Genomic DNA, 15,680 nt, shown 5'->3' on the forward strand with positions numbered 1-15,680 from the left:
ACCTGCTTCTCGATGTTTATACATTTCCTGTCGCATGTGGTTGAGAATATTACAGCAACAGAATAAGGACGCAAGGGCGTTTATTTCCCTCTACTGTGGTAAATCTCTTTTGGTACACCCAAAATGGCTGCTGTGGATTTTGATATGGTCAAGCAAAATGAGCAACATCTCACAGTAGGATGTTAATATCATCACGTGGAAATGTTCAACTGACATCCCAGACAAACGGTTGCTTTGCCATCATAGCCCTCTGCTCTTCCCTGTCCCTGTTCACCTGTCGTTTTGTGGATGACATTAGATATCAAAGGGATGGTTTGGGTGTTTTGAAGTGGAGTTGTATGAGGTACTTATCCACAGTAGGTGTATTACTCACAGTAGATGATGGTCGGCACGTCCCCCAGCTTTGACAAACAGACATGAGTAGAGACACGGGAGCTGTGCTGTGGACGGGGGCTGCAGCAAAACATATTTTGTCAATATCCGTTTTAGTGTTCACTATATTTACAGAGTTTTCACCGCTTTATCTCGCCGTCAGACGGCCCTTTCCGATAGGGAACTGAACTGAAAGTGAAACTTATCTATGCTCTCTTCAAAGCAGCCAGACTTCATTGGCGAAAACAGTATAGATAAGTTTCACTTTCAATTCCGTTCCTCGTTGAAAAAGAGCCTTTCTTTTAGGTGGCTAAAATCTGTTTTTCTGCCGGCCCCGACCACAGCAGTACATTACTTTGCTCCTGTGTTGGTACTCCTGTCTGTTTCTCCAAGCTGGGGGCGTGCCGACCGTCTTCTACTTTAGGTAATACACTGACTATGGATAAGTACCTCCTCATACAACCCCACTTCAAAACAGTAGCAGTTACAGTAGCACAAATTAAGCCAGGGATTTTCAAAGTTTGACGGCCCACTCACACAACTGTGCCCCCAACACCAAATACCCAAAAATGAGTGGAGTCATTGTTCCAGAGATATAAGACCCATGTTGATGGGACATTCTTTCTATATTGGTGATATAACATGAAAAAAGTTCATATTAATCTTTTGGAACTACAGTTCCCATGATGCTACAACATTTGTAGACTACATTTTGTTTACATTTTGGCAATTTGGCATCATAAAAAAATGACCGAATCACGTTCCTGTTTGCGATATGCTCATGGATGTGCAGAAGATGATCACTGGATTACTTTAACAATGAAGAAAACTTAAAAACATGACGATTCTCAGGGATGTTCTGCAGTCATGAGGGGAGCGCCTTTTGATGATTTCTAAGCTGATTAATGAACATCGGAGACCGAGATATTCTCGGAAAGTGTAAGTCGCGCTGAATCTGTCATCATGTCTGTGTGTTATGACTCAAAACAAGGAGTGAGATTTTTGACACTCATTGAAACAATCTGGTGTGTCTTAATTGCCTCCATGAGTTGTGTGCCACTGCCGCTGCCGCTGCTCCAACTGCTGACTATGTTGACAAGCGGGCCAATTCAGCAGCCAAACGATAAATAGCATCCCGTTGTTCTCAGAACACCAGCATGCATCTGTCCCGTTCACCTCGCACAGCGTTTTCCCTCAACAACCTTTAAAATGAAGTAATAAATTCACTTCTGTCTCACTTTTTAGTGAACAATGTGACAAGGACAGACTTGCTAGTACACATGGCTATATTTGAGTGATTAACCCTTTCCTTCTGTTTGGTCTGTGCAGGGGATGAAGGGCCACAAGTGTGACGTGTGTTCCCGGGAGTTCACCCTGTCTGCCAACCTGAAGAGGCACATGCTCATCCACAACAGCGTCAGACCCTTCCAGTGTCACGTCTGCTTCAAGAGCTTCATCCAGAAACAGACCCTCAAGACCCACATGATCGTCCACCTGCCTGTGAAGCCATTCAAGTGCAAGGTGACTACTTGAACTTGATTGAAAGAGATAATATTCCTGGTGATAGCACCAAGTGTATGATTTTCTAACTGATTGTAGTGTGAAATTAGATGTGATGGTGCATTTTAAGTTCAGTTCAATTTAATGTAACAGGATTATGTGAAGAGGAGAAATTTCATAAGGATAATACACTTTGATATCAGTGGTTTTGCTGCAAGGAAATTCACATTCAAAATCGAACTATAAGCTTTTAGGCAACCGTCATCAGGCAGGATGTTTCATCACTAAATACCATCTATCTACAAGCTACTTTGACGTATATCTTTTAAATTAGTATATGTCTGTGTTCATCAATGTCAAAAAAAATATTTTTTTCCAGGTATGTGGCAAGTCTTTCAACAGAATGTACAACCTGCTGGGCCACATGCATCTCCATGCTGGCAGTAAGCCCTTCAAGTGTCCTTACTGCACCAGCAAGTTCAACCTGAAGGGAAACCTCAGCAGGCACATGAAGGTCAAACACGGAATGGACGTTTCACCTGAAGGACAAGGTGAGGCCTGCTGCACATGTTATTGCACATTATTTTCTTTGACCTCTGATCATAAACCTGCTACTGGCCTGGTCCGACAGCCAAGATAAAAAAGCTAGTCTAAAAACTCATGCACCCACGCCCACAAATATAAGTAATTAAAGCTGCAATGGGTAGAAATGGAGCAAATATGATTTAAAAAAAGTTGTTTTTATAAAACGGTCACTTTATCCTGACAGTAATGCACGAGACAGGTAACCTGAAAAAAAATGATGTGCCTCTGTGTCCTCCGGTGCTCCTAATGGCATCTGCAAGATTTCACAGACCGGAGGAAAACAACCAATCAGAGCTGATCTGGAGTCTTGCCATCTATGAGGAGCTGTCAATCACTCGCAAACTCCAATCAAATGGTCAAACTAGGCAGACTCTTACTAAAAGTGACCTTTGAACCTATTTTTAAATCATGCATATCTGATGGTACAGAGAAATACTTTGAAATCAAAATTTCAGGGGCTTTAAACTGAGAAAAAAAAACTATAATCATATTTAAAAGTCAGAGGTTTTGTGGCGCAGTCACATGAAATTAATAATTCCTTAATGTTTTTAATTCAAAGCAAGAACCCATGTCTAACATTAAACATGATGTGTAACCCTAACGGACAACGTTTTTTTTTTGTATTTCCCAGAAGTTCTCCCAGAAATGGATAGCCAGGGCGAGTATGAAGGACAGAACTTCAGCTTTACATCACAAGACAATATGGACAATGGTGGCTCCCAGAACCTCACTAAACTCACCACAGCAAACATGGACGACATGGAGGAGTATTACAATTTTGGGAAGGATACGAGCAGCTACACCACACCTTGAGTGGTGGTGATGAACCGGAGAACATGTTTTTGTTTTTGTTTTTGGAGACAGAAGGAAATTACAGAGTTGTTGTCAAGGCTTTGGGAGACACTAGGGGACGGGGTTTTCTTTTAGTTTTGGCCTCCTTCCAGAAGAGCCAGAACTGCCGGCTTCTGATGGGAGGCCAATGAAGGAGACGCACTTCAAAGGAGACGTTTCAGCTCTGAGACACTGAAACTGTTGACGCCGGTCTGGAGCTCCTTTTTTGGGATTACTAGGCTTACAAAGACTCTCACTGGCGGACAGTCAAATCTGTATGTTGTGTGTATGTATCAGTTATTTGGAGAAAAAAACAACAAAAGACAAGAAAAAAAGTTGCAGAGCCATCAGATACATTTGATGTGATAGAAATCTGTTTACCATTTTGCCATTTTTGTCATTCACAACCAATGTATGCCCTTATATTTTTGACTGAAAGTGCCAGCTAGAAACATTTGCAACTAAGCTTCCACCATGTCAGCTATTTACTCACTGTATATCGAACTTTTGATACATAGTCACACGACATATTCATAGGTTTGAATGCTCTTATAAACAGTTCCTAATTGTAGTTACCCATCCCTGCCCAGTTTAAACAGGCCGCTCTTTCAATGCCTGTGTGCATTTTTCCACAGGACATCGTTCTTTCTTGTCGGGGCACTTACTACCAAAGTTGCTACTGTCCCATGTCGCCTGATACCAGAAAATGTTGCCGACATGTAAAGCCCCGCCACTGTACAAATGATTCTGCAACATGCAGTGTGTTTACCCGCCGTTTTTGTCTCACATGGTTTAGCTTTACATCAATAATCTATCCTGTGTAGTGAATATACCGCTCAAAGTTTTTGAATTACTGAGCGAACAATACGAAGCACTTTTCAGTGAGACCAGTCATTTTTCTGTGAAGGCCGTCTTCAGTAAGAGTGAACTCGTTTGCCTCGAGGAGAAAAAACTGGGGGAAATAAGATGGTAGAATCTTCCAAACCCCCGTAACGGCAATATTATTAAACACAGATATGCTTTCTCAGTAGGTTTTTTTTGTAAACTGCAGTTTCCTTAATATGGATATTTCACAGTTGTCAGTTTAAATGCAAGTTGAAGAATGAGCAGTTTGTTTGGAGAATCAGCAGTTCGGGTTTTTTGTTGTTTGTAGTTTCAGCACTCCTAAATCCAGGGCTGCTTTCACTTCACTTTCAATTAATTCAGAAATATATTTCCCCACTCAATGGGGAAAAAAAATCCAATCTGTCAAATCAAAGAAAGAAGAAGAAGGTTACATTTTGTATGATTGAATTGAAAGTGGACTGACACTAGTCCTGTTATTCATAATTCTGTTTTGGGGAAGACAGTCAGCTCCCCCTGTCCTGCCATGCAGGTCAGCCTTGATATGCACACTAAACCAGAGGAACGGTCTACTCTTTTCTCTTTGAGATGAGGAATATCAAACTGAGACCTCATGGAAATTGACCATGAATTATTTAATAAAGGTTCTCTAGTTTAAATGATGAAGACTGGTGTTTTAATCTGTCACTGTTTGGGAGGATGTATCCGACTGACTTCTGCTAGCGCCACCATGAGGCTCACGTTTAAGTGACAGCTGTTTGAAGGATTGCCATGTGTCACAGCCCGGCTCTAAAACTGTGACAAATACGAGAGACATATGGGTATACTTAACAAATAAAGGGATTTATTAACCCAAAAGTATTTCAAAATCAGGTGGCAACCTCCAGGTCTGAGGAGTGAAGCAAATGTTGAAGTGCCTTAAACTTGCATTCTTTCTAACAGCCAGCAAGGGGCGACTCCTCTGGTTACAAAAAGAAGTCAGATTGTATAGAAGTCTATGAGAAAATGACCCTACTTCTTGATTTATTACCTCAGTAAACATTGTAAACATGAGTTTATGGTCTCAATCACTAGTTTCAAGTCTTCTTCAATACAGCATGATGTTCATTTAGTAAATTATGGTCCCATTTAGAGTCAAATAGACCATAAAGCAGGGTATGCTTTAGGGCGTGGTTACCGTGTGATTGACAGGTCGCTACCACAGCGTTTGGCGGTCTGGCGGTCTGGGAGTTGTCCATGTTTTAACCCTTTCACAGTGTGTTTTCTGTCCATGAAAGTTAATTGTAACATTTTTGGTCGCCTAAAAATGTCTTATTCAGCGTTTTGTTGTGCTTAGCTCCACCCTCTCGTGTCACTTCTGGTTGCAAAAAACCAAGACGGCGACGGCTAAAATGCAGAACTCAAGGCTTCAAAACGGCAGTCCATAAACCAATGGGTGACGTCAAGGTGACTACTTCTTATATACAGTCTATGATCAAAATACGTCAATAGAATGTGTGGGAGGAATCTGTAAAGTCAGTAGTGTAGGGAGTGGATGCTTGAAAATGTGCTGGATGGATGTTGCACTGTAAAACAAGGATACGAAACCAAAGGCCACAAAACAGAAATATGGGGGTGAGAGGAGACCTGCCAACCAAGGACTGCTGCTGCTGCTGCTCAGGCTTTAATGCATGGAGCACACCGGACCAGGTGTGTCCCACACCGCTGATTGACATTCATGTCCCCTTCAGGATGAATGATGATGATCACTTACAAAAGTAGTGACATGCAAGGAGAACTTGCACACTGGAAACACTCTAGTGCTGTTTTGACCAACTGCAAGTCTTTCTCAGGCAAAAATACACAAGAAGAAAATTAAGGATTTTAAAGCTTCTGAACTGCCACACAGGTGTTTTCAATTACTCTGGTTGATTAGACGTCTGCTCAGGTTGAAGGTGGGCTCGAGCTTTGATGGGAATAGTTACGTCACAAATCTTCCGATAAGAATGATAAAGGTATAATTTGTCCCGCCTTAGCAGGTGCAACAAATGGTGCCTTCAAATGGGGTCGTGTTTACCGTGTTCACGAGAAGAGTCCATGTGAACGCCCCCCTCATGTCGTATTCATGACCCCGTAAGTGGAAAGTTTCTGAAAGCTCCGACTTGTGACATGTTTGTCAACGTTGTGAGAAATGGCAGAGCCCATGGAAGTTAAATTTTCAGAGCATAATAAGTTAATATATTGTAAATTTAGTATTATATTGTTTTTCTTGGTCATTTTATAATAAGTCTGAGGAAAATGTTGATATTCTCAACTGCTTCATCTTTTTCCTCTGTCACTATACCTTTGTATTTACTGCATTATGTTACCCACTTGCTAGCTTACTAAATTGTTAGCCTCAATGGCTTCTAGACGCCGACAGTAATGTTAATATTGCCGTTGCTTAGCAGCGGTGTTCTTCACGACTTAACCACTTGAACGCCACACAACACGACTTCCCGTGTTGTAAACACAAGCTCTCGAGTTTCATTTGAAAGCACCAAAAGCCAACAGGAGATTGAGGAAGATGTCACTCAATAACAGTCTGTAACACGCCTACACAGTTTAGGTCTAATCAACCAGATTAACTGAAAACACCTGTGTGGGTGTTCAGAGGCTTTAACTATACAGCAAGATGGCCAGTGACATCTCCAGCTAATAACATTCATATGAATGTGATCCCTCATTTCCATCCTGTGGAGATTTGAGAGCTGTAGTTAATTCAAACGTCGCTAATACAATTAAAGGGAGCGTTGATTCGAGTGTGTGGATACTCCTTGTATTGCAGTAATATAGTTTTTTGTATCCAGCATCTATCATTCATCATCACTGTCATTGTGAGCATGTTAGTATACTAACGTTAAATGAGGAAAAAAAGATAAGTCTGCTTTATTTATTAACTGTAAAAGGAGTAACTTCCCTCATTATTAATTGTTAATCACTTGTAATTTTATTTCATGCAGTCAGCTGGCAGGAGGTTAGTGTGTTCTTGCCTTAGGACACGTTTCCTGTTGTGGGAACTGAGTTGTAACTCTTGGGTTATGTCTGGTCTTTCTGAAGCACTGAGTTCACACCGTCCCGCTGGAAAACGTGCCCTCATGGATTGGTTCTACACTGTTTCACGGATGCTTTTGCATTGTGCACGGATTATACTTCCATAGGAAATCATTTCCCAGGATGTGATTGAACAATTTGCTCAGAGATATGACTCTTTTATGGCTGCAGATCATATTAAGTGGGAGGTTCTTTAGCACTTTAACAGTTCCACGGGAATGTTCCTCCTGGAGGAAATTTCTAAAAAAGAGGGGAAAAAAGGTAATCTAAATGCTAATTTCTGGTAATTTTTTTGATGGAGGTTTTCATTTTCTTTGACTTTTTAGTGACTGGGAGAGAGATATTCCCTGGTCAGTTATAAAGTTAACCTCTGTCAAGACTTTTGAGTACCAAATGCATGTAGATTGAGAATGAACAGCAAGAATAACACAATATCAGACTAACCGTTGTTCTGTCAGTGGCCTTTAATGAGATCACCAGCCAGGCCTGATGGCATCAGATTCACGTACACTTCCTAAAGGCATGTTTTGCTTTGGTCTGCTTTGGTTACTTATAGGTTGTTATCCGGGATAACATAATGAAAACCAGGTAATCTAGATGAACTGAGTAATTTGTGATTGGCAATTTACCTGACACAATCTGTCCTACTGACGCAAGCCTAATTTATTCTGCATTACAAGCAGAGGGGGACAACCATCAACAATGATTTGCAGGTGCAACTTTGCCCAGATTTCAGACAAGAGCAGTGTGAAGTTAAAACTGTTAAGGGTGGTGCAACCACACACAGTACAGTGCTGACTGTGACCATGTCGACATCTGCTGGTGTTATACTGTAGGTGTCACCACGGCAAAGAGCTCTGCCCAAAACTCCCCAGCAGGTGTGGCCCCCTGCTGGTGCAAACACCACTCACTGTCATGCACTGGAGGGTGCACATGACACCCAGTAAATGAGCATACAGCACTGCATGAACGCACTGCTGGACAGAGGCTCATATGTGCAAGTGCATGAAATTAAAATGTGGACTGAAATAGCACGTGGATGGCATTTAATATTCTGACTTCAACATCTGGATTTGCCAATTGGCTGGAGCCCGTGAGGGAACCCGTATAGCGCCCTCTGGAGGAGTTATGGATGTAACACTGGTTCAACATGAGAGACGTTATGTCATTGAGGCTTCAGTCGAGCACTACTTTACATTCCCTAACTGATGTCTCATTGAATCATTATTTAAGCTCCGCCAGAGGGCTCAATGGGAACTGCTGCCACACTCAACACTGATCACTGTGACATCTCTAACACTCTTCTTCTTCTTCTTGGCAGATTTTGAAACAAAAATACTTCTCTGTCACACTACAATTAAAACACCTCCATTTGACAAACTAATTAAACTGGTTTGCATCAAATATAGTAGAGGAGTGTGAATGTTGATCTAACCGCACCCAAAATGAGTGTGTTTTCTGCTCCCATGTTCAGGTGTTGCTGCTGAAGATGAAATGACAACCAAGCAGAAAAAGGCAAACACTGCATGTTATTGAATGATTATCAAAATTTCCTTTTTTAATATTCATGACAGTGAAAAACATGATATAATTGTCCTTGTTTGTACATAACTGTTCCCTGAAGATGCCTTCTAATTAAAGCTGAAGTAGGCGAGATTGGAGCAAATATGATTAAAAAAAGTAATAAAATATCGTGACAGTAGTACATGAAATAGGTAACCTGAAAAAAATCATGTGCCTCTGTGTCCTCCGGGGCTCCTAATGGCACCGATTTCACAGACCGGAGGAAAACAAGCAGTCGGAGCTGACCTGGGGTCTGCTGTCCAGCTGCCGTCTATGAGAGCTGTCTGTCAATCACTCGCAAACTCCGACCAAATGGTCAAACTAGGCAGCGCTGATCAAATATGAATCAATATTCTGTTACTGTAATGCCTATTTCTCTACTCAAATGTTTTCAGAATCATCTTGTAGTGTACTGTTTAGCTGTAAAATGAGAAAGTTTGTGACCCGGCAGCCATGCTGAGATCTCTTGAAGGACTATCTATATTTGTTAAAGCCTGAAGTGCAGAAGTCTAGTTTTCTATCAGAACACTTGAATTACAATATGCTGAAAGGTTATTATGGAATTTTTGCCCAATGATGCCAAAAAAGTGTTGCCTACCAAAGCTTTAAATTGGAAAGACTGATATTTCTTTGAAAAGGCCATTATAAGTTAACATTAGCATTAATATTAATTAATACAGTACAATCATTTAATTGTGCAATAATAAACTGGACCGTGGCAACAGGAGAGGCAGAGGAATATGAGCACAGTTATGTGTCGGTGAGCTGTACAAATACAAAATTGACACGAAAAATAGCAAACTTGGTCCCTTCAAAAATTGGATACAAAGATTCATACAAATGAAGGATAAAAAACAATCTAAAAAATAGAAGTTGTCTCTCTACGTTTGGAAGTGTGTCTTCCGATTGCTCTTCATTTGCCCAGAGCTTTGTCCAAGTTGGTCCTGATCGCATCCAGGAAGTCCGTTGTGTTGACGTAATGTTCATCCAGCTTGCAGCTGCAAGATCACAGTGGAGGGGTTACATTTGTAATAAATCACTAAAATCTCTCCTCATGTTAAAACATCAGAAAAAGTTTCCTAAGCATGTAAACTCACTTGGGCAAGCCATGGATGCAGCCTGCGAGGTCTTTGGTCATCACACCATTTTCCACAGTAGCCACACAGACTTGTTCTAACGTATGGCAGAACCTGGAGAGCGACGACGCAGAGTGACAAATGATTACGATGTGAAAAAAATAATATGTGAGTAAATGACACTAAACCATCAGATAACGTACTTTATCAAATCAGGATTTCCGTCCAGTTTGCCTCTGTGCTCCAGTCCTCTGGTCCAAGCAAAGATGCTCGCGATGGGGTTGGTGCTGGTTGGTCTTCCCTACAAAGCAAGCACACATTTAAGATTAGTTACAGAAACGTCAACATGTCTTCTTGTGGTCGCTTTGCATTCAAGTCCATTGATGCTACTGTGGATAGAGACATTTAGTATCTCTGCCTCTTCTACAATGGATTCATGGAATGAATTTCCTGAGTAAAAAAGGTGTTAAATGATTAACCTAGTCTGTCTGACTCTGCAGGACTTGATGCATAACCTGAGATTTACTATTAATGACATGGATCACTTCTGCTTTCAAACTCATTGTAGCTCTGCTGTAAATGTCACAATGACATAATCCATTAATTATCTGTAACCGCTTAACCTATTCAACTTTTGCTTTTATGCACCTTTACAACTGTGCACACACATTCTCCACTCATGCACCACACACACTACTGAAACCACTGATTTCCACACTACATATGGTTAACAGTGATTTCATTCTTTACGCATCAGTTTTGGGTTGTGTGTGTATTTGGGCAGTTGAAGTTCTGGACGCAGTTACACAGTGCAGTTAGTGCACTTATATTTCTTAATTTGAGAACTCAGTGTGAACAGGTGTTGGACAGGTTGTTCTCCCACTGGCTTCAAACTTTTAAAGAATGTTTTTAATATAAGTGGAGAATCACAACTTCAACTAAAACCCTCATCCTGAATCTAACCTCAAACCTTACACCAAGTCCCAGCCCTGAAGGAATCCTGAGGTAAAAACCGTCCGAGCAGTGTGACCTGGTGGCTCTTACCCTCTGGTGTTCACGGAAGTGCCTGGTGACGGTGCCATGGGCAGCCTCGGCCTCGATAGTCTTCCCGTCAGGGCACACTAGCACTGATGTCATGAGACCTAGAGAACCAAAACCTGGACACGACACAGACACAAGGCAATCTGAATACACAAAAACAAGCCCACACACAGTGTAAATAAAGTGACTTTGTGTCATTGTGACACCGAGCAAGCAGATCAATGCAACAACTGCCTCTCCATTATCAAATTGAGGTGCACTAACCCTGAGCCAAAATATCTGACTGCACATCTCCATCGTAATTCTTGCAGGCCCAAACAAATCCTCCAGAGGACTTCAGGACCTGGGCCACCATGTCGTCAATGAGACGGTGCTCATACCAGATCTTCAGCTTGTCAAACTCTGGCTTGTAGTCCCTGGAAAAAGACAGAACAATGAATTCCTTGAGCAATGTAATAAAACCAGTGCATCAAGTCTGAATCCTCATCTGTTCACTATCTTACTTCTCAAAGATTTCCTGGAAAATGTCTTTGAAGCGCCCGTCGTAGAACTTGAGGATGGTGTTCTTGGTGCTCATGTACAGAGGCCACCTTCTCTGGATGGCATACTGGAAGCAGCTGTGTGCAAATCCACTGATAGACTGTGCAAAGGAAATATAATAATAAGATCCAGATTTCAAACAGAAGAAATCATCTTATTGTATCTTATTTCAGGTAAATAAATGTATAAAGAAATTCTTTCTCACCTCATCAGTGTTGTACATTCCCATCCCACAGCCCCCCGCGGGGAAGTCATACACCACCCACTCCTTCTGCTTGCTTCCATCAGTTGGGGTAAAGACCATCGTGAACTTGCCAGGCTGGTTGACAACAAAGTCTGTGGCCCTGTACTGTGAGATTAAACAATCAAAACCTGGGCTGTGAGACTGATCCTCTGTCAGTTTGGATGCATCGTTGGAAAGAGCAAATAAACACACATTAGCATTTCTTACCTGATCGCCAAAAGCGTGTCTGCCGATTGTTATGGCTTTTGTCCAACCGGGAACAAGACGAGGGATGTTTTTACAAAGGATTGGCTCACGGAAAACGGTGCCGCCCAAGATGTTCCTAACTGTTCCATTAGGACTCCTCCACATCTTCTTTAGCTTAAACTCTGAAAAAAAGAGATGTGTATTGTAAGCTTTTGCCATTTGAAGACCCAAAGCAAGGCTCCATAACAGTTAAGGAACTAACTAGGTCTGACCCGAATGCTTCGACCATTGCCATGGTAATCAACCTCCAAATCAATATTCAAATGCTTCGTTTTTTTTGTTTTTTTTATCAGCCTGCTGCGCCGCACTGCGAAGCTTCGAATACCTTTGAATATTTCTCACCAAAGCTTCGAAGCAGCCCTAAAACTAACTCATAAAGAGCAAAAATGAAATATGCTTTAATGCAAAACCTTTTACAAGGCTAAAACCAGTGTTGTATAAATTCTACACACAATTAGAATATAGCAATAGATAGCACAGTTAGCATATAATTAAACACAATGAGTCAAACTCACCCTCAACGCGGGCCTCATCGGGGGTGATGGTGGCACACTTGACAGCCACGTTGTATTGCTTAGTTGCCAGAGCGGAGTCGATGGTGACCTGGTCGTTTGTCAGGTCACGGTAAGGCAGACCCAGGTCAAAGTACTTCAGCTCAACATCCACATTGGGCAGGATGAGCTGTACATGTGCAAGATGTTGTTATATGAGGACAACACGCTGCACAACAACCACAAAAACACACTGATTCTGAATACAAACATCCGCAAATTTGCTCTTTAAAAAAGTCTGAATAATTGTCGACCTTTACGACTCTGTTTGATTTACCTTGTCTTTGATGAACTCCCATATGATGCGAGTCATCTCGTCTCCGTCCATCTCCACCACCGGCTGGGCCACCTTGATGCGGTTTGTGGCATCTGAAAAGTTTACGGTTACATTAACTATGTTGTTTCACAGTGTTGTTTACAGCTGCAGGGGGGACGATACTGAAAATGTTCAGGAGGAAACAAAAAGAAGTCGAGGATTGCCACTCTGTGGTTTATCTACTTAACATTAATTTAGCTGAAGGGTCATTTTCAAACACTCATCATTTTTAGGGCTGTCCCGAATACCAGTGGCTTTGAAGCTTTGGTGATTAATATTCAAAGGTTTTTGAAGCTTTGCGGGGCAGCAGTCAGGCTGACATGTTCTTCTGTCTGTCTGTTTCCATCTCCCCCATTTCAGTGCTGCTGACGCACTACTGTACACACACGTACCTCTACACACAACAAACAGCGACATCTGTCTGAGAATAACTTAGTAATGTTGAATATAAATAATGAATAATGTGAGATTATTCCTTATTTCATGGTCTATTTTGGAATTTATACATTATTATTATTACATACTAAAAAGCATTCGAATACTGAGTTGGAGATCAAATACCATGGCAACGGTCAAAGCTTTGAAGCATTCAACAACACACCTGCATTTGGTGTTATAACCCTTTCACTACTTAGTCACAATGGGTTCATTCTTCCTGAGACAGTGAAAGTCTGCCAGATATTGTGACCTTGTGGATTATATGACTGCTTTGATAGTAGGTATTAACTATCAAGCCCTTTTTAGTACCTGACACACGTGGGGCTCACATGGCAAGATAGGCTGGCACCAGCTGCAATTATAGACTTCATAAAACTACTTCCCAGCCAACATGGTTATGTGGGCCCCACATGGGTTATGCTGGGGGTACCTGGGTACCAAGTGGGTGTGGGCCCAAAATGGGCATCTTATCTGGGGCCCAATGGTATCAACTAAGTTGGTCCCAAATGGGCTCCCCATGTGGGCTATCTGTGTGGGTCCTAGTTGGGTCACTACCGGGAAATCAGTGCATGGGGCCAACATAGAAACTGTGGACAAACCCACTTACAACTCATATTTCAGCCCATGGAGTCCCCATGTAGTTCCCACATAGAACTTAAAGCTGGGACCAAGATGGGTCTTGGGTATGTTGCCCAGTTGGGGCCCACATAACACCCATTGTAATCCTGCATGAAACCCACAAGGACATTGATATTGGGCCATTATGGAACCTGCGGACAATCCCATATAGGGCCCATTTTTCAGCCCATTTACTACCCACACGGGCCCCACATACAGATGCTGGCCGGGTTTGTGTTTGCACAATGCTCAATATGTTACTCATACATATTATTCAGCATGATGAGGCTTTTTTTTTTAAGGTTTCTGTTCATACACGTTCAACAAGTGTTTCATACACTGTACTTTGGTGGTAGATGTAAACAGTTTTGGACTGTGGACTGTGTTTTGCTATTTGTGATTCAGTGATGGCTCTTTGCCAAGCAGCACTGACTTCATAGTTACCCGTTTCAACTGATGTCTACTATTTTAATACTAACTCATTCATAAAACACTCTGTTTATACTGTATGTTACACGTGATGTCTACTATTTTAGTAGTAACTCATTCTTAAAACACTCTGTTTATACTGTATGTTACACGGCCAGGTGACCACATTAATGTTGCTGAGAATGCATCGTCTCCAGCCTGGCACACGAGAAAGGTAAAGACGATGTTTTGGTCATTTTAGTTCATCAAATCTACTTCATAGTTTTAATTATAACTCAGAATCAGAATAAGGTTTATTTGTCAAGTACATATATACATTTATTGTTATATTTCATGCATCTCGCTCAGAAATGGAAATAACAGCTAAAGGGACAAGGACAGCAAAGCTGAACAAATAAAGGTGAGGAATAGACAGGACTGTTATGAACACAAGTAGTGAAAAATAAGTGTATGATATTTTATAAATATATATATATATATATATATATATATATATATATATATATATATATAAAGCACCAATGACCAACAATAAAATAACAATGATAAAATAAAATGTTTATATAAAAGTCAAGTGTTGGGAAGTTATCTCTCTCTCTAAGTTTTACTCCAATTAAAGTGGTATTAAACTTTTGGTTAGTTATGACAGCTACAGCTTACATGATTGTTTCTGGATTTCAAAATGTAATTTCTGCTTAAAGACTTCAACTGACTATTTTAGTATTAACTCATTCATAAAACACTCCATACTCATAAAACACAAATATAACTCTCATATAACTCATATAACTTATATAACGCATATAACTTATATAACTCATATAACTCATAAAACACTCCATACTGTATGAAAAAGCGCACTGTAGTAATAAGGTACATTTAGAGTCATATTGTTGTGTTATTAACTCACAGTTCCTGTGCTGTTGTTGTCTCTGGAGGCAGACTGCTGCTGGTGAGATCACTGTGGGGCTTTGAGACAGGACAGCAGCTGAACATCTAGACACGGTCCTCAGAGCTTTCAGGTAACCCGCCATGTTTTAACTTATTCACGGTCACGTACACGTCCACGTTCCTTTCCAAATGAATGAACTACAGGCGCGCAGGTAGGTAGAGCCGGTAAACTAGTGACGCTGTACGTACGTACTTACCTAGGCGTCAGTGAACACCACCACGTCAGCTTGGATAGACGCTCTTCACTTTGATTGGCCAGTGAAATGAGTCCGGGCCAATCAGAGTGGAGTATACTCTTTGAGTCACCTGTGGTGAGTTCAGGGAGTTCACGTTATTCAAGTTTCTCTTCTTCCTCTTTCTCTTTCCTGTCCAGGTGGCAGTCTAGTGTACTTAGTACCAGTACTCAAATCTTTTTTCTTATGTATACAATACCAGCGTGTAGAAATACCCCATTAAAAGTAGAA

The 15,680-nt window shown here is 41.2% G+C and overlaps 2 protein-coding genes across 5 annotated transcripts in view; one reads left to right on the top strand and one right to left on the bottom strand.

The window, feature by feature from the left end:
• znf710b (zinc finger protein 710b) overlaps positions 1 to 4,497 on the top strand; it is a 33,621-nt gene extending 29,124 nt beyond the window's left edge. For 3 of the 4 annotated variants that reach the window (XM_074611533.1, XM_074611538.1, XM_074611518.1), the window contains exons 3-5: positions 1,702 to 1,893; positions 2,252 to 2,423; positions 3,089 to 3,418. In XM_074611533.1, the coding sequence (XP_074467634.1) occupies positions 1,702 to 1,893; positions 2,252 to 2,423; positions 3,089 to 3,270 (546 nt within the window). In that variant the 3' untranslated portion in view covers positions 3,271 to 3,418. Of the gene's footprint in view, positions 1 to 1,701; positions 1,894 to 2,251; positions 2,424 to 3,088 lie in introns of all 4 variants that reach the window. The other variant, XM_074611527.1, reaches the window with a different exon arrangement.
• A 4,235-nt stretch (positions 4,498 to 8,732) lies between these two features.
• Positions 8,733 to 15,405, bottom strand: LOC141753158 (isocitrate dehydrogenase [NADP], mitochondrial-like). The gene is made up of 11 exons (XM_074611548.1): positions 15,176 to 15,405; positions 12,742 to 12,833; positions 12,429 to 12,594; positions 11,875 to 12,035; positions 11,629 to 11,772; positions 11,387 to 11,523; positions 11,148 to 11,299; positions 10,887 to 10,999; positions 10,046 to 10,143; positions 9,864 to 9,956; positions 8,733 to 9,764 (listed from the first exon to the last, which is right to left on the bottom strand). Exons 1-11 carry the CDS (start codon positions 15,297 to 15,299, stop codon positions 9,680 to 9,682), a joined length of 1,365 nt encoding a protein of 454 aa, XP_074467649.1. The 5' UTR covers positions 15,300 to 15,405; the 3' UTR covers positions 8,733 to 9,679.
• Positions 15,406 to 15,680: the final 275 nt, after the last annotated feature.

This window comes from Sebastes fasciatus, chromosome 2 (genome assembly GCF_043250625.1).
Source record: "Sebastes fasciatus isolate fSebFas1 chromosome 2, fSebFas1.pri, whole genome shotgun sequence".
Lineage (NCBI taxonomy): Eukaryota > Metazoa > Chordata > Actinopteri > Perciformes > Sebastidae > Sebastes > Sebastes fasciatus.

Excerpts from the sequence above, each read along its gene's own strand:
- LOC141753158 (XM_074611548.1), bottom strand. The coding sequence starts at position 15,299 with ATGGCGGGTTACCTGAAAGCTCTGAGGACCGTGTCTAGATGTTCAGCT. Across the intron at positions 11,773-11,874 it reads GACACGCTTTTGGCGATCAG|TACAGGGCCACAGACTTTGT; the intron begins GTAAGAAATGCT and ends TTAATCTCACAG. Across the intron at positions 9,765-9,863 it reads TGCATCCATGGCTTGCCCAA|CTGCAAGCTGGATGAACATT; the intron begins GTGAGTTTACAT and ends GTGATCTTGCAG.